The following is a 23,628-nucleotide window of genomic DNA, read 5'->3' as shown; positions in this document are numbered from 1 at the left end:
TTAGTGTGTCTTTTAGACATCACCCTTATAACACATAGGGCTGTACCTCCTGCTGATGAAATGGTTTCATGGTTAGGAACTCTAACTAGCAGAGAATCTAATATCATCAAACGCAGAGCACAAGTACTCACATAAAATGCCACATAACACTGAACTTGGGAGAAATAGGAAAAGCAATTTTTTAAAAAGCCCCACAATAACAAATTATATGTTCCTGTAAGTAAATGGTTGCTGATTTCTAGTGATTTCTAGTGAACCATCTTACCTGTTTTTCATTAGCCTCAGCTCTCGTTTGCGTGTGGCTTCTTCTGCGAGTTGCTGGGGGCTGTGCAAACTTCCTGGCGAGGCAGCCATCACTACTCCCTGTGGCAAAGCAGTTGTAGGAGCTGGGATCTGGTAAGTTGGCATGTCACCAGTGGCCGCTGCAATGAACAAAATATTACACGCTTACATAAACAATTCACAACTTGATATTTTATATAAAAGTGACCTGGAAACATGCCACAAGAGGTGATCTTGCTAATGTTTAAGATGATTATTCTGAGCATTATAGAAATCTTAGGTCAAAAGATCTTCTTCAGCACTTGGAACAATGATATTCAGCATGCTCTACACATTTAAGGTAAAAAAATGCCCTAATGTATTTTAGATAGGTTTTTACCAAAGGCTAAAGTAGACAGGCTTTTCCATTGAAGGTTCACTGGGCCTAAAATCAGTGGTGTGCTGATAAATGTTTAACAATCAGCTCTCTGGGGCAAAAAACCTGGAGCTGTAGCATCTGTCGATTCCCAAGATGTAAATACTTTCACTATGGCCAATTTTGGGCTACCAATGGGACCTCACTGAATAACGTGGAGTTGAGAAGACATACACACTACGTAGCACACCATACAGATAAAATTGATGTAAAAAACCTCAAGAGCATAGATAATTAGAAATGATGAGTTTGAGCATGTATTAACATTATTTAAAATGGAATTTATTTGTTAAATATATATATGTACATATATATATTTAAAATTTTTAATAGCTATTCTAACAACCAGCTCACAAAAATCTGAAAAATTTAACAATCGGCTCTAGCAAAATCAGTGGGAGCTGGCTCTAGCAGACCACTGCAAAAATTTTAATTAAGCAGAACATCTCCATCCAGTTAAAGAGATCTTCCTATACCCTATGTCATACCTGTAACAGTCACCTACTGTCTTTCAGTGCAAGTTCTATACAGAAGATGACTGAGGTACGGGAAGGAAAATATCAGCTCACTGTATTTTTATTTAAAAGCAAAAAATAAAAAATAAAACAGCAAAGCTCACTTAAAACTGGTTTCTCTGGGAAATAACAATTTTTGTCTATTTTAGGTTTCTTGGGATGATAATCCATTCCTAAGTTTTCATTTAAAAAATATTTTCTAATTATAGTATAATCATAGTTAAATGACAGAATTCATAGCTATTTAGTAATCAGATTGAATACTAAAAGTCCTCAAAGTGTGCTAATTTATATTCAAAATGTGTGTATCTACTGCAATAAATAGCTTCTTAGGAAAGATAGGTGTATTTAAGTGATGAAACATGTTTCTATCACCAATGTTTCAACTTCGAGAACATATAGTCCAGAGTTAATCTGATATTCTGATGACATATTACAAAATACACGCTCTCTTAAAACTGCAAGAAAATGGTTTCAAAAGTTATTAAATCCTATAAAAATTGAACCACATGCTAATCAAAATATGAAACATTGTTTCCATATTTCATTAAAATGTATTATACCCCTTAAGTAAGAACTGAAATTTTACTCAAAAGGGAGACAAAGACTTTTTTCACGTAAATGGAATATTATCACTGAAAATAGCCAAGCAGTTTAAAAGGTTAATCAAAACTTGATCTATGTGTTTATTTTGGGGTAAAGGCAGGTTTACACCCCCTACCTCAGGCTCAAGAATTAGGTGAGAGAACAAAATAAAAATATGACTTTGGGGGAAGATCGCTTAAAGATCTTATAAGATTAATAAAAATAGCATTTATAAGATTGTACTACTTCTTCCTTCTATAATTTAAGAAACTTTGGTGATAAGTAGTAACTGGTAAATATAATGATTATCAACAAAATCTCTATTAATAAACTTGGGAAAACCCTAAATTTGTTTTTGTGACTATTTAAAATATTATATACACAGATGTCTCATTATATGTCATAGAAAATGTATAGCTTTGAAATATTTAGAAAGAGAATTTTAAAGTCAGTTGTAAACTGTTAATAAAGGTTTAAAAAATATTTTAATCATATTGTCAGAGGAGACAGAGTGGAGCATAGAATTAATAGTTCTCTTTTCTCTTTACCCACATTCATGGAAGAAGGTTATGGGATAATAAAGGTTGAAATAATGGAACAGCTGGATGCTACACAGGCTTTCTAAAATTGGAACAATAGCCAGTGACGAAGGAGAAGTTTCCGTGTCATCATGCTGACATTTGCAGGCAGCGTGGATGCAGACCTGGTCTAGGGCTGTTCTTGCCAAACACTGCTCATAAATTAGTGCAATAAAATTAACAGAAAGGTCCAGAAGGGTCCATTATACTCTCTAGTTTTGTATACGTCTGCTTTTTTTCTGTACTTAAAATTAGAGCAGGATGTTTCGGATACACAAAAGTTAGTTTAAGAGTATCCATTTTTCTTTTCTTTTTCTTTTTTAAATGCAGGAATACTTCACAGATGAAAAAGAAAGTTCATTTGAGATCTTGCTCCCCGGCATGTGCCATCAGTTTAGCACAAATAAGCTCATAAAAATTTTCTAAAAAGAAAGAAAAGAAAAAGAAAGTTCATTCGTTGGTGTTAGAACCAGAAATGGTTCTAAGTTTTTGCCTGTTTCCAAAAGCTGAAGCCACCCTCAAAGGTCCAGATTTGGCACCGTGAAGGATAATGGCAATTCCAAAAGAAGCACTCCTAGAACATTTTAAGCAACAACTCAGAAAAAATATCACTTCAAGATGGTAAGTTGGAAGGGATGATATATTTGGATGTATTAGTTCTCAAATGTTAGCTAACAAACTGGGTTTTATTATGATTTTTCAGGCATACTATAGATTCATTTTATCTTCAATAAAAATCAGATTGTAGTTCATTATTATTTCAAGCCAGAAGTAGAAATGGGTATAAATTAGCAGCAATTAGTAAAATTTCTGCAATAGCCCAAAGAATCTATATGATGGTACACTTCTAATGGTCACTGAACAAATATCAATAGATAAATTCCACATATAAAAATACCTTATTGGTAAATACATTAAAAAGACATGGGCAAAGAAAAGCTTTTGTTTTAAGGAAATCCAAATGTCAAAAAGTTTTGTTTTTGAAACAAGTCATAAAAAAGTTTTTATATAAAAGTTAGCTTCAGTTTCCAACATTATGAATTCAGTGGTGATTGAAAGCAGATTAGATACCTAGGATCCCAGTTCAAAGAACCACCCTGCATTTTGATGGCATGTGTTTATCCCTGTACTATTACAGAAAGGCTAATTCCTGTTCCGTTTAACTACTAAAAGTGCCCCAATTATTTTTTATTCTAGAATTTCATTGTATAAATTATTTTTCAAAATAAATGGGTCATGAGTGGGGGCTTTAAATTCACAATTGAAGAAAGATACTACCGTTTCCCCGAAAATAAGATCTAGCCGGACAATCAGCTCTCATGTGTCTTTTGGAGCAAAAATTAATATAAGACCCCATCTTGTATAATATTATATTATTATAATATGATATTATAGTAAAATAAGACCAAGTCTTATATTAATTTTTGCTCCAAAATACACATGAGAGCTGATTGTCTGGCTAGGTCTTATTTTCCAGAAAACATGGCAATAAAAAAGATATGCTTATTTTATTCTAAGGCAGCGAACTCTCTAGACAGAATCTAGCACAGTATTGACAAATAATGGGTGCTTGGTGAACTTATTTGTGCACTATGAAGTAAATTTTGAAATTCTCAGGGTTTTGCACTAGCCCATTTGGAAAGTTTTAAATAAGCAATCTTATTATAAGACAATTATATTAGCTATTATTATAGCTCAAATTTTAACACTAAGACATGGTAAGCCCTAAAAGATGCTACACATTTATTCAAACTGGTCTTTCTCGATCAAAGGCAAGATCATTTCCTAAGTCTTCCCTTAGGTACTAGTCATCTAACATGGCATTTTAGAAGCAGAGGGGTTCCGTTAAAGTGTTTCCAACCATCTAACTCTTGCCACGAACAAATGTTTTAGGTTTGGTATCAAGTATTTCATGGGAAAAGAAAATTCATAGAACTCTTAATTCTGCTAATTAACTTCATACCTCTCTTGCGAGCTTTAAACATGATACAGAAGAAAAAGCATGGGATTTGGAGTCTGGGTTCTAGTCCAGCTCTGCCACTTACCAGCCATGTGACTTGGGGCAAGTTCAATTTCCTCATCTGTAAAATGGGGATACATTATCTCATTTAATACTCACAACAAACCCTGTAATGTATGTCAAAGTGTCTAGACAGTGCCTGGCATATGGTAGGCATTCAGCAAATGTTAGTTCCCTTCCTCTTCCCTTCCTTAAGTTCTGAAAGACAATGTTCCAAATTATGCTTATACTGTATATTAGTTAAAAGGCATATAACATCCATAAATATATTTTCCCCTGGAGTTTTCCTTCTAACACACCTGAGTAATAGAATGATTGAAATGTATGGCTCTTATTCCTTATTTTGTTTAAAAATATGCCTATTAAAAAAACTTTAAAAATTTATACTATATTTTATTGTACCCCATTAAAGAATAAATTACTAAAAGATCACATTACAAAATATCCTTTTCAATGTATATAATCATTTAAAATAGAACCGGGAAGGTGGAGAATCACAAATAACCAAATGATACAATCTCATCAGACTGGTAATAAGAAAACGGAAAAACCCCACAATTCAAAGAGGTGTTTGTTTCTTCCTAACAAAAAGAAAGAAATAAGAAACCCAGACAAATGCCCATCTTGATAGTGTCCAAAGTGAAACAGTTTATCAATACCCCCAAATGGTGGTTTTATTTGCTAGTTTGTTTATTTATTTATTTAGAGTGCTATAGTACTGAATACATTAACTGAACAAAAACATTTTTATATCTGGAGCTCCTACCTTCATGTCATTTCACTACGTGTCACTAGTCCCAAATACCTCAGTATAATTCAGATAACCTAAGTATAGTAAATACCTAAGTATAACAGAGATAACTTTGAAGTCATACTTAGAGCAGGGAGCTCCGGGAAGCTACTGAGACCTTCACTTTTCTGTTTTGGTGCTCACCCTCCCTCCCACCTCACCAGCGCTCCTAATGCCCAAATCAGGCGTGCGTCTCACACTGTCAAAAACTTTCCCTCTTTCATTGCTCCACTTTTCCCAGGAAAATTAAATCCTATAGAAATATGACAATTTAAGTACTGAAGATTTCATATTTGTTACAACCACTGTAACACATAGAATTAAGTCATCAAATAGTTTTTAAGTTACACAAAAGGGGCCTTCTGATTGTTTATTAAGTAAAAAATCTTAAGAGTAAAAAGTCTGTAAAAAGAGAAATTATGAATATTGAAATTTAAAGTTCTATATAATAGCAAACATACGTTCTATTGTCCTGTGATAGTAATACTCTAGAAAAAAAAGTCCATTTTGGTAACAATGCTGCTAACTTCATTTTGTATGTTTTATAAGCAGTGTGTAGTATGTTATTATAACTCATCGAACATTAGCATTAGCTTCAATGTCAGGTGAATTTTGAGAAGCAATGTAACATGGTGTGAACTGAACGAGGTAAGGAGTCTTAAGAGCCATACAGGATCACCTCTTGCTAGCTTTGTAAGCTTGGAAGAATCATTTACCCTGATCCGTATTCAGTTATATGCTAAATGAATGTAATAATATCTGCCTTGAGTTCATCAGGGATAATGCGGGGCAAGTGCCTGTCCTTGTGGGTATTTAAACGTGGTTTCCTCAGCGAGGCCTACCCTGATCCTTTAACCTGTATTACCTGCATCCTGTGAGTCTCTTACAATTAGTAGTTTCTTTGATGGCACTTGCCACATTGATATTTATATGTATTTGTAACATTAAGTGATTTTTTATTTTAAAGTTTACATAAAAAGTATTTTATTAGGCAATATATTCATATAGGCAAATAAAACTGGGCAAAGTGATACAATTATCCCAAATTATATTTCATTAAAATTTTTTTTAAAGTAGTGGGAAAATAGCATAATGGCAACTTCATACAGATTTGGAGTTTTATTGAAGCTTAAGGTAGATAAATGATTCCCATATTTTCACTTCAACATGATTAGAACTTGCTTTGCTATCACTTTCAAGAAGCTATTACACCTGATCCAAACTATCCTTTATGTGAATATTTCCAACATAACCCTTTTCCTAGCCTCCTTTCACAAGGTTGAAATGTGTCCGTATTCTTACATATAAAATATTAACTAAGATACTATTTTCCAAATCTGAATAAGTTGGAATGTTTGTTTTGAATAATTCAGATACCCAGGCTGAATACAACTTACTAGAGTTTTTTAGACTCAGAGGCTAAAAGATAGAGTTAGACTCCTAACAATCAGCTTATGAATAAAGTAAAAAACGATTTCTAATAAAAATTTAAGGTATTAATATATCCAACAGAATCAGTAATATAATTCTATAAACTATAAATATTCATTTTTTCACATTCAATTCCATGATCCTGTAAGTAAATGCTTCTAAAATATTTTCCAAGCCATTTATTATTGTTAGTAGCCTGATTTTTCAAACGATAAGTTGTGGACCATTGGTGGGTCATAAAATCAATTTCATGGGTAAGGAACAGCATTTTAAAACAAGAAATAGAAAATCTGAGTACATTACATACACTAAGAATAAGCATTATTTTTGAAACTGGTTTTATCATAAATGTAGAGTGCACACACACAGGTCTATTATATCATGATGTAAAACATGGGTCACAGTCAAAAAGTATTCAAGTCAATGATCTATATCAACACACCTCAAAAAAGAAAAGAAAAAGGAAATAAAATATCTTTTCCATTTTCAAATAGAACTGATTCTGTGAAAACTGACCAGATTTCCTGAAACAATGATTTCCAAAGGCACAATGAGGTCTTGTGAAAAAGTTTGACTTTTTTTTCTTTTTAATTAGGAGGGCGCAGCTCACAGTGGCTCATGTGAGGATAGAACTCTCAACGTTGGTGTTATTAGCACCCCGCTCTAACTGAGCTAACCCACCACCCCAAAAGTTTGACCTTTTTTAGTTTCAGCATTTAGAAAACTTTAAATTGAAAAGGGTAAATCATATATAAGCGTTATGGACAAAACTGTGAAAAAAACCTCTTCAAGGATGGTATTTTCATTCTGTAAACATAAATATATAAAAATATTCATTTACAAGCAATGGTTAAAAAAAAGTATGCAAAATTTTACCTTACACATCCATCTTTAATATATTCTGAGTATTTTCAAATCATTTTATTTTTTGGTTAAGATTCTCTCTCATGCTTAGACAAGTCAAATGGTGAATTGGAATTAAAAGCTCAGTAAAGAAAGATATAAACCAACTAATAATTTTTAGAAAATAATTACAGAGGGTGCCAAAAAAATGTATACATATTTTTAGAAAGGAAAAAACTGTATTAAAATTATGCTGATGGTAACCACTTTGAGCACCTCTTGTAATTGCAGCAGTCAAACGCGACTTGTATCCATCTTTTGTTATCGGTATATATTATTACAATTTTAATACAGTTTTTTCCTTTCTTAGAATGGGTATATTTTTTTTTGGCACCCTCTGTATATGCACAAAAATGCCTTTTGGTTCTAAGAATCATTTGACATGCAGTATTTGAGATTCTTTAAGTCCATCTATATCTTATAATAAATTCGTCATTTGAGAGCTTCTGCAATCTATATCGTCACTAAAACTTCACAAAACTTCTTTGAGAAAAACAATAGCTCCTCAAGGCAATTTTAAAAACAATTTAATACAGGTGTTACTTGCTCAAGATAATGGAATGTTCCCATCTAGGAAGAGGAACTATCGAGGAGACCCACTAACTGAAGAGGTAAATTGTGGGCAAGTTGTTTACAATCATCCATTCTTCATGAATTCAACTACAAATCAGTACTGCGTTAGAAATAAGACACCAATCAATAAACAAAAAGTTGCAACCACATAAGGGGCATTAGCGACTAAATCAAAACTATTACCTGTAACTAAGAAAGCCAAACCACAGAAGAATTACGCATTACAGGTTTAAGTAACACGGCTGGGGGTCGATTTTTAGACAAGCGCTTCCATGACTGCGCACTAGAGGGCGCTGTGAGTGGCAGATCTCGCAGAACGACCCGGGTGAGGGCGCCCGGACCCCTGAGCCCACCTCTCCCCGCAGGTGCCGGCCTCAGATGGGCGCAGCCTACCCATGCAGGCTCTGGGGATCTGCCCACACATGCGGTACCAGCCTCCTAAAGCAGATACTTACCTGCAGAGAAACGTTAAAGTGAGGCTTACAAGTCAAGCTACTACTCAGGCCAAGAGCGATCTTGGAGACAGAGGCAAGCCCGGAGCTAGTTAACAAACCTCAAGCTGTCAGCAGCGCTTGACAAAGCGGAAAGGATCTGACTCAATCACAGCCTGACTCGGGGCTGACGTCAATGTGCAGCCTGCTTGGAGTTTAACTTTTCCACTTCCCTGCCGAACCACGATTCCAGGAAATGCAATGACGTCAGCCCTTTGAACTCCATTAGAGAGGAACAGACCATTTTAGACACACAAGCGAAGAAACAAGTAGGCAAACAAACATCCCAACACGCTGGTCTGCTTTGGAGCTAGCTACATTTGTATACAGCGATAAAATCGGAAGCTTAATTTATTTTTTACAACTTGAATGGTATGTATGTTTAACTTGTAGCTGCACTGGATATGCAACAGGTTGCAGATGAAGTAACAGCTTATTTTGGTAGAGCAGGGGAGACAGGGAGGGAGGGGGCGGGGGGAGGAGAGAGGGGGGAAAAGGAGGAGAGAGAGAGAGTAAATGAATTACTGCTTTGATCTAGTAAGCAATATAATACTGAGCAAAGAAGCAATTACACCAAGATGCCTTAACAAAGCGTGCTGAATATATAATATATATGTATGTATATTTTAAAAACGTATTACTCCTCAGCTACTAGAAAATACTTTTTGAAATACTCAGAGGTCCGTAAGTAATTTTTCTAAACTTCAAAAATAATTTTGTGGAATTTAAATCCCTCTCTAAAGTTCTTACCTGTTTCATCTCCAGTTACAGCCATGACGGGCTTCTGCATACAAAACTGCCTTGTTTCCCCTCTCACAGGTCAACATAAAATGTTCCAACTAGCAAGCATGTGCAGTTATGATAAGTGGCAGTACTAACATCACAATGACATCACTAGCCTATCACTGCCATCAATTTGCTTTGTCACAGACCAGCTCACTGAAACCAAAGCCCTATAAAAACCCTTCCTGTAATAAACCATCGAATGCTCCTGTTTTTCATTTTTACATAAACATCTGTTGAGATGGACACTGGCAAAAAAAAAAGTCTCATTTTGCATTAAAAGTTACCTGCTTGTTTCTTATGGGGCTACTTTATTATTCTTCTGTCCAGGTGGGGTATAAGCCCTACAGATTTTTCATTAACTCGGGAGAAAAAAATACTTGGAGACTTGAAAAATAAATAACTGACAATCAGCTCAGACAGATGCTATCATAGACACTTCTAAATTCACCAAATAAGAAATACCCAGCCACCTGTGCTCATTTAACACATTTCTATTTGCTACACCGTAAAATCCAGCTATTCCTAAGGTGACACAGAATTTGCTAATTTCACTTAAAGGGAGTAAATACTGCAATTTTAAAAATTCACTGTGCCAAATGTAGCAAGTATTGTATAGCACTCTTCCATGATTATAAGATTGAACCATCTGAACTTGCTGATACTTGACCTTTTTTGGCCCACAAAAATAGCAATTTCATGTGGCTCAATCTAATAGATTCTTTCACTAAATTAAAATCCCTTGAAAAGAATTTCGTGATTTTTAAATATTCATAAATAAATCACAATTACTATTTGTAAATGTTAAAAAGTATGTCCAATTTTATTTGGATCACTAATGAAGGTTCAGCACATGAAGAGCTGGATCACTAGGGAAATTTAACAATTACAAGGTTAGACAAAATAATGGCACATGTTCAACAGCATAGATAGCATCGCAGATCACAGCCTGGGGAAAAGATGATTTGCATCTCTACTGCACGAAAGTGACATGTCACTGTGACCTTTTTATCAGTGGGTTGTACAAAGCCCAGTCCCTTGTATGATTAGAACTCAAGCTGACCTTAGGTCAATGAAACGCACCTTCTAGGCAGGGACGACATTACACTTAGATGCTTAGGAGGTGACACATCCAGGAGTATCTGTTTCTATAATAGTTATTTTCCAGAGCACATGAACTGAGGACATCTTGCTAATGAGTAAGAAAGTCTGGGGATCACCCGAGACACCCTCAGAGACTACATGAAATTCTTTCATCCCAGCCACACTTAAGGGTCTGGATCAAAGAGTACTAGTCAGTTTTATTTCAAATTTCAGAAAGTTCAAATTGATTTTATTCTCAACATTTCTTTAAATTGGCACTCATGTGCTCAATAAATATTAGTGTTAAAAAAAGGGCAGAGGAAGGAAAGGAAAGAGGGAGGTTGGTTGTTTGACTACTGCTATTAGTAAAGTTTTAATAAATTCCCTGTACCAGATAAACTCAGTTCATCAGCACACAGAATTACTAACATTTTCACAAAGGAGGAGTATTTCACTTTTCATTCAGTAAGTGGTTATTGAACATTTGTCATGTACCAGAGACTATGCTAGGACTAAGGACCCCTGTCCAAACAGAAGTTACCATCTAGGCGGGATACTGAGAGTCACAATATAGTGACAGGTACCCTGAGAAGGCGCAGTGGGAACTTACAGGAGGTGACCCAGGCCAGATGTGGAGGTCACAGGAGGCTTCCTGGGGAAGTGCTATCCAAGGTGAAAGCTGAACAATGCATATGACCAGAGAACGTGTTCCTGTCAGAGCAGCTGTGTGGGAAAGCCCGGGAGAGGAGAGAGGGCATGACATGTCACAGGACATGAAAGACATCCAGCATTAGATGGAGAAGTTGAGAGAGGGAGGAGGGTAGTAATGGAAGCAAGGCGTAGGTTAAGCAGAGATTTGGGCCATGTTAAGGATTTGGACTATCGAACAAGTAATAAGCATTCTTTGAAGGGTTTTGAGCAGGAGGTCGACCTAATTAGACGTGAATTTTAGAAATATCACTTTGAACTGCAGAATCGAGAGTATAATGGAGAAAGGGAAATGCTGGAGGCGGAGACTTTTGTTTTTAAAAAAATGTTAGCTCCCAGAATCATTGGGAGGGATGAAGAAAGAGAGCCTCACTGAACTTTCAGGAACAATTCCCAAAAAAATCCTGGCCAAGAAGGGAGCTGTTGCGTCTGGCAGGATTAGGAAAATCAGGACACTGCTCCACAGCTCCCAGCTTCAGGCCAGCCACCTGGCAGACCAGACAGAGCCTGCTGTAAGAATCCAGGTCAGAGAGGAGAGCAGCCAGAACTGGGATTATTATGACAGTGAGGGTGGAGAGAAGTGAAGAGACTGGTGATTTAGCTAAGAGGAAGAATGGATGGAGAAGTGGGGGACAGTGAGGCATGATACCCAGGTTTCTGGACTGAAGCAATAGGATGCACAATATCCATTACCGAAATCGGGTAAACAAAAGGAGAACTGGGGCGGGGAAAATGGATGTGGAGTTCTGGATTTAAGGAGTCCAAGATATGTGACGGATATCTAAGTAGCCAATTGGAATCAGGGGCATAGTCACAGTGAATTGAAGTCATGGGCAGGGTGAGTTCATCCAGGGACAGTACCCAAGTCAGATGGAAGAAGGCCCAGTATGCAATCCTGAGAAATACACTAACACTTATAGAAATTGCTGCAACCTTTCAATGGGATGACAGGGTGGAAGGTGGATAGACAGTAATGCAGGTATGCCTACTGACCTGCTATGTTAACACAGAACTAGAACTCCGAGTCACCATTATTTTAAAAAAAAAAAAAAAGAAGAAAAGGAAAGGAAAAGAAGAGACAAGGAGGAAAAAGAAGAAGAAGAAAGATGGGAAGGGAAGAAACAAAACATCTGATTTGCATTTGATGTAAACATTCAAATAGTATCACAGATAGATTCACAGGGAATCAGCATATTATTAGAAGTAACTATAGTTTAGCAAGGTTAATAGATAAAAAATAAATTTTTAAAGAAACCAATTAAAATTTCTCTACACAAGCAACAACAGAAAAGTATTCAAAATAGCAACAAAAATCATAAAGCATTTAGGAACTAACTGAACAAAGAATATGAAAGACCCTATGGAGAAACTGGAAAATGTTAATAGAAGTTAAAATAAGTTCTAAATAAATAAGACATTCTATGCTTTGGAATATGTCAATTTAAAATTATAAGGATGTCAGTCTTCCCTAACCCTTATACACTGTGGGTGGGAATGTAAATTAGTGTAGCCACTATGGAAAACATTATGGAGGTTTCTCAAAAAATTAAAAATAGAACTACTGTATAACCCAGCAATTCCACTTCTGGGTATTTATCAAAAGGAAATGAAAACACAAACTCGAAAAGATATCTGTGCCCACATGTTCACTGCAGCCATTATTTACAATAGCCAAGATATGGAAACAGCCTAAGTGTCCACCAACAGATGAATGGATAAAGAAATTATGGTACATAAATACAATGGAATATTGCTGAGCTATAAAATAAAAGGAAATCTTGCCATTAATGACAACATGGATCGTGAAGGCATTATACCAAATGAAATAAGTCAGACAGAGAAAGACAAATACCAAATAATCTCACTTATATGCAGAATCTTAAAAACAAACAAACAAACAAACAAACAAAGTCATAGATACAGAGAAGAGATTGGGGTTGCCAGAGATTGGGAGTAAGGGATGGGGGAAATGGGTGAAGATGGTCAAAAGGTACAAACTTACAGTTATAAAATACATAAGTCCTGGAGGTGTAATGTACAGCATGGTGACTATAGTTAATAGTACTATGTTGTATATTTTTAAGTTGCTAAGAGAGTAGATTTTAAAAGTTCTCATCACAAGACAAATTTGTAAGTATGTGTGGGGGTGGATGTTAACTGGATCTATTGTGGTGATCACTTATTGTGACTTAGACAAATGTCAAATTATGTTGTACACTTGAAACTAATATAATGTTATATATCAACTATATCATAATAAAAAAAGAAAGATTTCAGTTCTCCCTAAATTAATCTATAAATTAAATGCAATCTCATCATTGGTTTTATTATATTATTATTATTTAGAAACTCAAACTTACTCCAAACGCACATGAAAGAATAATGGTTCACAAAAGCTAAACCAGCATTAAAAAAAAAAAAAAAAAAAAGACAAAAAAGACAAACTTGTTCTGTGAGATCAAACCAGCATGGTTTGTTATAGAAAAAGAGACCAACAGTACAGAAGAGAGTTCTGAATCAAGTATACATGAGAATCTACTGTATAATTAAAAGACTGCCCCATAAATTAATGGGGAAAGGACAAAAACCATCAGGAAGGGAAAACTGGCTCTATATGTGGAGAAAAAAAAATGAAAATAGATTTCTGCCTAGTACTGTATACAGAGGTGAACTAAGGTGAACTAAGGACCTAACTGTGAAAGGTAAAACAATGAAACTATGAAAAATAGAATTTATGTAGAAAATATTTTTTTGACATATGGAAGAAAAAGGTCTTAAATTAACCCCAAAGCACAAACCTTGTGCATTCTCTATGCAAAACATAAGACAATGAGAAACTCTCATTTGTTAAAGTATCAAGGTTGTGGTACATTTTTTATATTTAAAAAATTAAAAAAATATATTATTTATGATTATTCACTTAGAAATATAGGGCTCCTGAGTATTGGGGAAATATACAGAGAGCCCCCAACTTGTGATGGTTCAACTTAGAATTTTTTGACTTTACAATGTGGGAAAGCTACTTGCATTCAACAGAAACGGTACTTCGAATTTTGATCTTTTCTGGAGCTAGCGTTATGGGCTGTGATACTCTTGCGATGCCAGGCAGGAGCAGCGAGCCCCTGCTCCCCAGGCAGGCAGACACACCACCACAAGGGTGAACAACTGATACTCTACAGTGTATTCATTGTGTGACATGATTTTGCCCCACTGTAGGCTAACGTAAGTGTCCTGAGCACATTAAGGTAGCTAGGCTAAGCTATGATATCGGTAGGTTAGGTGTATTAAATGCATTTTTGATTTACTATATTTTCTACTCACAATGGGTTTATCAGGATGTAATCCCATCGTAAGTGGAGGAGTATCTGTAATGGGTGGCTTTAATATACATTTAAAAGAAAACATTAAAATGTAGGGTCTAAGTACTGTGAGTATTTTTTATACTCCATAAATGCCACCTCTTCTGTTCTTCATACACGTCCATTACAGTCCCGTGAACCCCCAAAATACCTAGGAGTAAAGCTAATTAACAAGAGATTCATCAATTATAATCTGCCTTTTTCCTTACTTGAAAGACTTTCAAACTGTAAGAACTGGTATTACTCCCCTTAAAATCAGTGCTGTATTGTAAGTCCTAAGCAAACAGACCAAGAGGAATAGAATTAAATTAAAAATGCAGAATTCTGAAAGTTGTATGAAACACACTGTAGTTATTATAAGCACAACTGAATGAAATTAAAATAATGTATAACTCAAATTAAGTTGAAATCTTGAAAGCTTAAGATTCCCCTAAAAGCTTACAGCTACATCCCAACTGCGTTATTTCACTACTATCAGGTTCAGAAGAGGTAGAATGGGAACCTCAGAATTCAAGTATACTAAAGAAAAAGCAAAATCCGCAATTGTTTTAAATGAGATGTCTACAGATCAGACTTGAATGCAACAGCTGGGGAAAGACCCAAATTCAGTGCATCACAGATTGGAACGGATACTTAAATCTTCATAGACTAGGTAATAAAAATATATTAGGTATAATATTTATAACCCTCCAGTGTAGGACATTTACTTAATTAAAAAATTCATTCCTATTTCCAATTCCCTTTTCCCATCATGCTACTCTGAATTTAACCTTTCTTTACAACCAATCAAACCTGCTGAGAAATGAAAAATCATAAATTTAACTTGTTGTGGAATAAACTACAATATTTCTTCTTCAAGCCTTGTTAAGTGTCCTCCCCCCGACCCCCCCCAAATCTACCTCCTGTGTATTTCAGAAAACTATAAAATCACCACTAAATGGTGTGATATGGTAATCCACAGGTATTCTACATATTAGATGAATAAAATATACCTTGAACAACAACCTGGCTGCCTGGGACAAAGAACTGCTGTGTGCCATCAGCTGACTGTGCTGCGTACTGCACAATTGTAGCACCTGGTGGAGGAGCTCCTGAATTTGTCATTGTTAGAGCCTGAAGGCCCTGAACACCATCAGATCCTGGGTTAGAAATCTGGATTGCTCCACCTTGGGCTATAGCAACTTAACAGAAAAAGAAAAGACATATTAGAGAACTTCAAGATTCATTTTTAATAACCCCACATTAGAAGAATATACTCTGGGTCTATTTATTACCCACGCTTCTCATTCTTTTTTGTTTTTGTTTTTCCCCCTCATTCTTAGGTTACCCTTATTTCTCTATGTTGAATTGATAAGGAGATCCTCCTTCACGGGACAACACTCTGAAAAAAGTCATAAGCTCTTGAAAATATCTTATTTGATATACATAGATGCCCATGGAGTTTTCCTTCTCCCTGGCATCCTTCCAACTAAATTATTTAAGAGGAAGAGTGGAAGTGCAGACGGAGAAAATCCAGCTTCTTGATTTTCTCTATTCTTTCAGATATTATTAGATCTAAACAGCAGTCTTCTAACTTCTAAGAAATGGTCTGTGAAATTTCACTGAGCGTCATAATCACAGTTAATCTGTATCTTCACACAGCTAACTACTTTTCTAATTTATCATGGAAAGATAGTAGCGTTTAATGGAATATATATTTCATATTTTGGTTTTTAAAGCTCAAGTCTACAAAACTGTAGCCTTTACCATCCATTTTGACGGTGTCAGGAGAATCCTGAAATATAAAACATTAAGTTGGAGAGGACCTTAAAAAGTAACTGTATGGAAAGACTTGTGCTATAATTTTGACCTCTACCAAGTGTCTTAACTAACTCTGCTAACATCAACAAGTTTGAGGAGGATTTCCTCTAAATACTGAGACTTGCCAGTTGAGTTTAAAAATTAACACATTAACCAAAAGTTTCAAAAGAATAATTGACCAAGTGTTTTGCTTTTAAATTTCACTGTACTCGACAAATAAGTCTAGATATCTGAGCGTTCTGTGTACTTTAACATAAAGGTATGACCCCAGGTTATAGTTTAAACACTAGAGAGTCAGTGGAACCAAGGGCTATCTTTTCTTTAAATCACATATAAACTAGCTAACTAGATTTTACAACGAAGATAAAAATAACACATCATCAGAATAACACAACACTCATAAATTAATGTAAACGCCTGAAAGGAATGTTATATTAGTATCTAAAATATACTCTGAAGGTTTCCAAGTCATTCCCTAACCTTTCAACAGCATCCACACAAAGGACCACTTAGGTGATGACCTGATTCTATAAAACTGTGAGAACTATTGCAAAGAGTAACAAATCTTTAACTCTTTGATCTAGGTTCTAGGTCCTAACACAGAAAGATGGGTTAACATTTTTTTAAAAAGTTCAACATAGATATATTCTTTGCATGTTAGTTCACTGATAAGCCAATATTAGAACAAGATTGACAGAAATGGAAGAATCAGTTACAAAATGTCAATAGTGCTGAAGTTGAGAAACTTTGATATAATACTACTTTATCTGGCTCATCTACAGCATTATATTCTGTCACATTTTAAAAACAAGATTTCATCACAACTCTCCAAAGATTTCAAGGGTCTCAGGGCTCATTCCTTACCATGAAAGGGTTCGGGAGAGATCTAACTATAATCTACCTTCTTAAAAGAGAAGTGAGAAAAAGAAGATACACTGCTTCTTTAAATCTTCATGGCTGGACATGAATAAATTTTGGACGTTATCATACATTTGAACGTGTATTTTCAGTTGATAATTAGTTTGATGTTATAGAAATAGTGCTTTAGAAAGAACAAGCATAGGCAGTGTAACCACAATGTGTAAGAAACATGTCAGACAGGTAGTAGATGGGGGGAAAGGGGTTATCACTGTGTGAGGGATATAAATGATAAATGTCTATTACATTGTTTTGTACACCTGAAACTAATAAAAAAAAGGCAGGGGGCGGGGGAAGATGAATCCAAAAAAAAAAAAAAGAAACAGTCTCATGTTAATCTAAAATTAAAAAGGTGAAATGAGAGACAACAAAGGTTGATTTGGGATCAAAGAACTGTAATTTGGGGAGCACAGATTCAAACAGAAACTCAAATAGTGTCCTGATTACAGTGTGAAAGCAACGGGTTTTTATGAGAAAAAGGAAAGGAGTAATTATATGAAAAGAAAAAATTCCTATTGGTGCGGACAACCTCAGCTACTCTTGGTTATATATGATTGCTTATTGATTCTTTTAGATAGAAGGTCCACAACCATTAGTCTGTGTGATCAGACTGTTCACTTTCCTGCTGACTTTACAAACAATTGTTTGTAAAACAATTGTGGTTTGGCCCAGTTCAAGGAACAGGACGAGCAAGGCAGTTCCTCTGGAATGGTTCCTTCATGTCATTTTTCACACTAGCAGGCACTCAACAAATATGATGAATGAATGGCTATCATTTCCTCAAAACAGACTATATTATAAACAACTTAAGCCACTTGTGAATCTAGAAGAATTAAATGAAGTATAGATTCAAATTCTGGTAACAGAACTTAATTTTCAATGCCAATACAATTATCAAGCCAGTAAAAATATCTGAGGTGAGAGTAGCTGCTTCCAAGGATAAGAACCATGAGAAAGATCCCTGCTTTCTTTTTTCTTTTCATACCTTTTTTTTCACCACCCCACCCCCGTCAATAGTGTTTTCCCATAGTTGTAACCAAAATTTATTTGCTTTCACATTGAAAAGCTGATATACATCAAGAATCTGTTCCTCTCATCATTTTAGTTTTCTGGTTAAGTGATTATATAATTAGATGTGAAAAACAAAAACTAAATACACACACAGCCTGGCTCCAGGGGGAAAATGTTTCTACTGATAAGTCTTGTACTTTAGCCTAGCTTTTATTTTTTTATAACAAAGGTGCTCTTGATTTTGGCATTATCAAATGACAGAGGACTTTCCCATTCCAAATGTTACCTCTCATTTGGCAATAAATGAGATTTCCCAATGCTTAAAGGATACAGGAAATAGGCTTTGTGTGTGCATATGTGTATTCAAAAGATTTAAGAAAACTTTTTAGGTTACAAAATATTCAAGGATGGTAATAACGTGTTTTCAGTAAACACACATCAAAATTAAACAGTAGGAAAAACTAAGATGAAATCAACTGAATGAGTTTAGTCTTATCTTTTGTTTTTGCTCATTTTTTTTTTTTTAACTTACAGGTATTTTCCACAGACATAAAAGTACACAGAATTCTGTGTCCTCTTCATCTATTGTCCCTGCCTACTCATCCAAAACTTTATTGGTCTGTAGTATTTCATAGCGAATTCCAGACATCACGAATGGCTAAACATTTTTAAATAAAATGTTTGGCTCATATCAAGGCCATTGGTAACTAATGAACATAAAATGCCTTTGCACTTCCCACTAATTTTACTTTGGGGACCTGGGTTTTCTTCATGCTTTCTTGGGCTGACACCTGCACCTGAGGCATAAATGCTTATTCCTCTACTCACACTATTAACCACAAAGCGTCCACACTGCTCTATGAATATTAATTGGGGCTCAAGCAGAAGTAAAATTGGTTTTCTACTTCTATGCATATGATTTGCCTCTTTTAAGTAATCCTTAATAACATCACAGTGCCATATCTAAATTGAATTAAAACTGAACAGCTAGATTATAGGAGATTGGTGCAAAAGTAATTGCGGTTTTTACAATATTTTTGACCTTTTAAATCGCAATTACTTTTGCACCAACCTATATAGCAAACTAAATTCTACTCCAATGTACATTTTTAACAGATTCAAATCTGCTAGTATGTCATCTGCTCATAGTCGTGGTAGAGAGAGGTTAGGCTCTGTTGTCCTAGTTGCTCTGGGAGGTACCTAACTTCTCCCTTCCCCAAAGCCTCCATCCCTACTGGTTCAGTGTTGGACACACTGGCCTTACAGTAAGAAAACATTTGTCTAGATAGAGTGTAATTCATTAATTTAGTAAGCATTTTTCTTGTAAGTTAGTTTTAGTCATTATACAAATATATATACATATATATGGATATATGTATGTATATATATCTGTGTGTGTGTGTGTGTGTATATATATATATATATACACACAGTCATGGTATTTAGTTTCAAGTAAGTCATGGTATATAGTTTCAAATCAGTATTAACCCAAGTATACTTTCCCCATCCCCAACTTATCTACCACAGCAACCAGGATGCCATATCATATCAACTAGTCCAATGTTTATCCATGGATAAAACATTAAGGCAATAAATTCTTAAAAAATTCCTAGTACACAAAACTATATTTAAAAAATCTGCTACTTCCACTACTCATTGCCATTGAGCACTTCTCTCTTAATTAATATCACTGCAGGAAAATATTACTTATAGGGAGACAATTCAAGAATTTTGGTAAAAAATTTAATCGAAAAATATTTTAAAATCTTTATGATCAATAAAGAAGGAAAAACAAAAGAAAGATAAATAAGATAGAAAACTGGAAAAAGAGTTCATGACCAAATGAGGAAAGAGCAGAATTTAAGATTTCACCTGACCTTTTACTTGATGCTAACATCTTTTTAATCCTGAACCTGTATAAATGAGCTAATTCAAATACATAGACATGTAAATTGTTTAATTAATATAATTTAAAGCCACCTGTATTCCAAATTGCAATAAAAAGATTTGTACTTAAATTTTCATTGAATCAACTTGAAAAAGAACAACAGACTTTATTCCAGTGAATTCTCAGATTTAAATTTAAAAAATGAGCACAAAACAGAACCTGTGAGTACCCTTGCCTTAAATGCAGAAGAAACACTTAAAACAGACTCAAGCTAGAATAAGAACAGCAACACCAAGGTTAAAAAGCCAGATTTACATTAAGTAGAGTTACCTTGGGAGAGTGTAAGCAGTCATTACTAAGAGTGCTAAATGCAACTGCATTTACTTTAGCACGTGTAAGCCTATATACATCAAGTGCAAATTCCTTTTATGAAGAATTGAAGTCTATGTTTATTTATGAGTCTTCTGAGAATTTTGCATTCTTTATCAGTTCACGCAGTTCATATATATCTTTTTCATAATGGTGGATTTGGGATTGACCAACTTACCTTTAGTGTATAAGAATTCCAATAAATATGAGTTAATAGAGACTCATTCTAATAAGTTCCTAGTAAAATAAAGTAGGAGCAAGCAGAGACAAGGTACATTTAGAAAAAAAATAATTTGAAGTCTTGGGTGATAGTCCTTAATTGGTAAGTGAAGAGATTGGGTCGGGTATAGTAGAGGGAGGGAGAAAATAAACAACTGTTTTTAGAGAAAATTTAATGATTTAAACTTAAAACATTTTCTTTAGTTGCTTTTACTATCCATTTATGAATTCGCTCTCATTTAATGCATGTTTTCTGAAACAAGTTAACATTCTTTGCTAATTCTAAACCACCATCGTTAAGAAATGTTCTCCTGAGACCTGATTTTCTTTGACCAGAATGATTTAATTGGCATACAGCAGACCTATCACTAAGATCCATACTTCCAGTAAAGATTTTGCAAGTGTAGCTCATTTTCTTGGTGTTGCAATCATGAATCCCTGCCCATTTTAAGTTATTTTTCCTACCCCAGGGAGAAGCCTATTCCAACTTTCACCTCTCAGTTTTTGTGATTCTAATGACAGGTTGAAACAATGTCAACTGTCAAATATCTAACTTTCAATTATTAAAAATGTAACAGCTTGTATATGGGGAAACCTGAATACACTTATTTTTATTTCTTCAACTTTGACACACAAAGTTCTTTACTTCTTTTCTTTTAACTTTAACTAACACATTATACCAAGTTAAAAATAAATTATATAGAATAATAACCTTTGAAAAAAAGAAACAAAGCTTGGGAGAAAGTCATCCATGGATAAAAGCTAAAGAAAGAAACCTAAAAATTTTTTTACAGTAGAAGGTTATGAAAGAATCTCAAAAATAGGTGCATGAAATACATAGAAAAATCTCCAGAAATTCTAGTAAAACAAACTCATCTATTCTAAAATGCAAAAGACACTGGATTATTTCTATTTACAGATATTTAGGAACAACATTAAAGCATTAATATCTGTTAAGTTATTCCTAGTAAGAAACATGACTCATGAAAACGGACCTTTGTATGTGGAAATATACATTTAACCGCCAATTAAAAGTGTCTTCTAAAAAGCTGAAATGCTAGTAGTCACTCTTCATGGGAAAGAATTATCAACACAAACAAGTACCACTACATTTTGTCTAAGAAATGCATTTTTAACAAAGGCAATATATCCCTTTTCGTGAACAAATAAATGCCAATTTTTACCTGCAAACAGCACACATAGAACCACCACAACTTTTTCATTAAAATAATTGCCAGGATCAATACTGTATGGGTCCAAATCAAGAAACCTAAGTAAGAGACAGTCCATGACCTCTAATGTGGCAACTAGACAAACGCCTAACTTCTACACATGGGATTTTCTAGTTCTCAACCACAGCTCCCGACTCCACTCCCCCACCCAAGCCCACACCCACGATGCCGTTTCATCCAAGCCCTCTCTACGACCTGCACTAAGGAGCACAGGAAGTAGAGGCTTTGGTGCTGGCCTTGCCACAGCTCGCTCACATTGCTGTTTCATGTCAAAGCACCATGTCAAAGTACCATGTCTCTCCCCCCCACTTTTACTTGTTATCTCCTCGTGTCCTCACTCTCACCCCAGAGTTTGGCAATTTAGTATTATTCCCACCTCAGAGACTACAAACCTGAGATGCAAAAATAAAGCTTCTCGTTCTGAACCAGTTGGTGAATGGCAGGTCCAGGGTGCGTTCCCCACATCACTTCTAGCTTCAACGTTCTCTCAACCCAATGTTTCCATGATTTCAAACTTTCAGCTAATAATCTAAGCAAATTAATACCAATACCCAGCATCTCCATCCACAGCACCTTGAAAAGAAGTCACTGCTTTGATCAATTCCTAAGCAGCATTAGAATATGCCAGAGAAATAGTCAAGACGACAACATCTTAGAGAGTCCCCCAAACTTTAAGATGTTTGAGCATTAATTTCCAACCAGCAGGAATTTCCAACCTTTTCCCTGTCCCGACACAAAGAGAAAGTGGTAACATGTGAGCAGCCCATGGCTGCTCAAGGCTAGAGCTGACCAGACAGGAGGTTCTGGCAGCTTTACACACCTCCTGTGCAGCCAGTCAGGGACGAGGCATGAGGAGCTCAGAGCTCCTGGGACCTGTGTGCTGCACACAGCTGGCAAACTCTGATTTTCATTTCTGAAACTCCCACCGTATGTACACAGTGGGCCAGACACAAAGGATATAAATCAGAGAAGTAACAAAGGAGAAAAACACAGTGAAAACCTCAAGGTCCAAACCTTGCAGACAGTGGGGAGTTTTCCTCTCCTAACACTGACTTTGGACGTGTCCATTCAGTGTCCTGCAGAGGCTGTGGACAGATTGTGCCTCAGTTCTGCCAGGTATCATGGTAGGAGCTACCCAAAGAACCGGAATTACCACAGGAGAATGTTTAGTACTGCAAATCTACCACCACTATAAGAAAAACCCTAAATAACGAATGACTTTATAAGGTCTTCCCATAGATTAAAGAAGATGAGAGCTTGCTTTAATATCCAGGTCTTAAACTAAGACTTGAGATGTTTTCTAGGTATTACTACTTTTTAAAGGGAAACAGAAAACGTATCTAAAATCTTAACACTGTTTTTGGACCAACATACTACTTAATGTCACACATATTGTAGTACCTAAGCAGCTTTGTTTTTTTTCCTTTTTTTCTGTCTTCTCCCCCGCTTTTTCCCTTCCCAGCTCTCGTTTTCACTGTTTTATGTATCAAATGGTCTTGTTTTGGGGGAAAAAACTAGTGCTTTAATTGGAGCAAAAAGCACAGAATTAACAGTCCATTAAAATGCACAAGACTAAATGTGAATGTATCTGTTTATTTAGAGCTTTCAGTGCTTAAAATTTCAAATAAAATGATCTGTCCAATTGTTGTATTTTTTAAAAATAAATCACTTTTCC

General features: G+C 35.3%; 1 protein-coding gene across 27 annotated transcripts in view; it reads right to left on the bottom strand.

The window, feature by feature from the left end:
- CREM (cAMP responsive element modulator) overlaps nt 1-23,628 on the bottom strand; it is a 69,126-nt gene that overhangs the window by 8,167 nt on the left and 37,331 nt on the right. For 8 of the 27 annotated variants that reach the window (XM_033106023.1, XM_033106028.1, XM_033106022.1 and 5 more), the window contains 3 exons: nt 15,509-15,697; nt 4,421-4,456; nt 266-422 (listed from right to left, as the gene is read on the bottom strand). In XM_033106023.1, coding sequence (XP_032961914.1) covers nt 266-422; nt 4,421-4,456; nt 15,509-15,697 — 382 coding nt within the window. Of the gene's footprint in view, nt 1-265; nt 423-4,420; nt 4,457-8,547; nt 8,766-9,333; nt 9,440-15,508; nt 15,698-23,628 lie in introns of those variants that run through there. The other 19 variants (XM_033106040.1, XM_033106035.1, XM_033106039.1 and 16 more) reach the window with 9 other exon arrangements.

Source organism: Rhinolophus ferrumequinum, chromosome 5 (genome assembly GCF_004115265.2).
Source record: "Rhinolophus ferrumequinum isolate MPI-CBG mRhiFer1 chromosome 5, mRhiFer1_v1.p, whole genome shotgun sequence".
NCBI lineage: Eukaryota > Metazoa > Chordata > Mammalia > Chiroptera > Rhinolophidae > Rhinolophus > Rhinolophus ferrumequinum.
The sequence above is the reverse complement of the archived record's forward strand: the minus strand, read 5'-3'. Positions and strand labels throughout refer to the sequence as shown.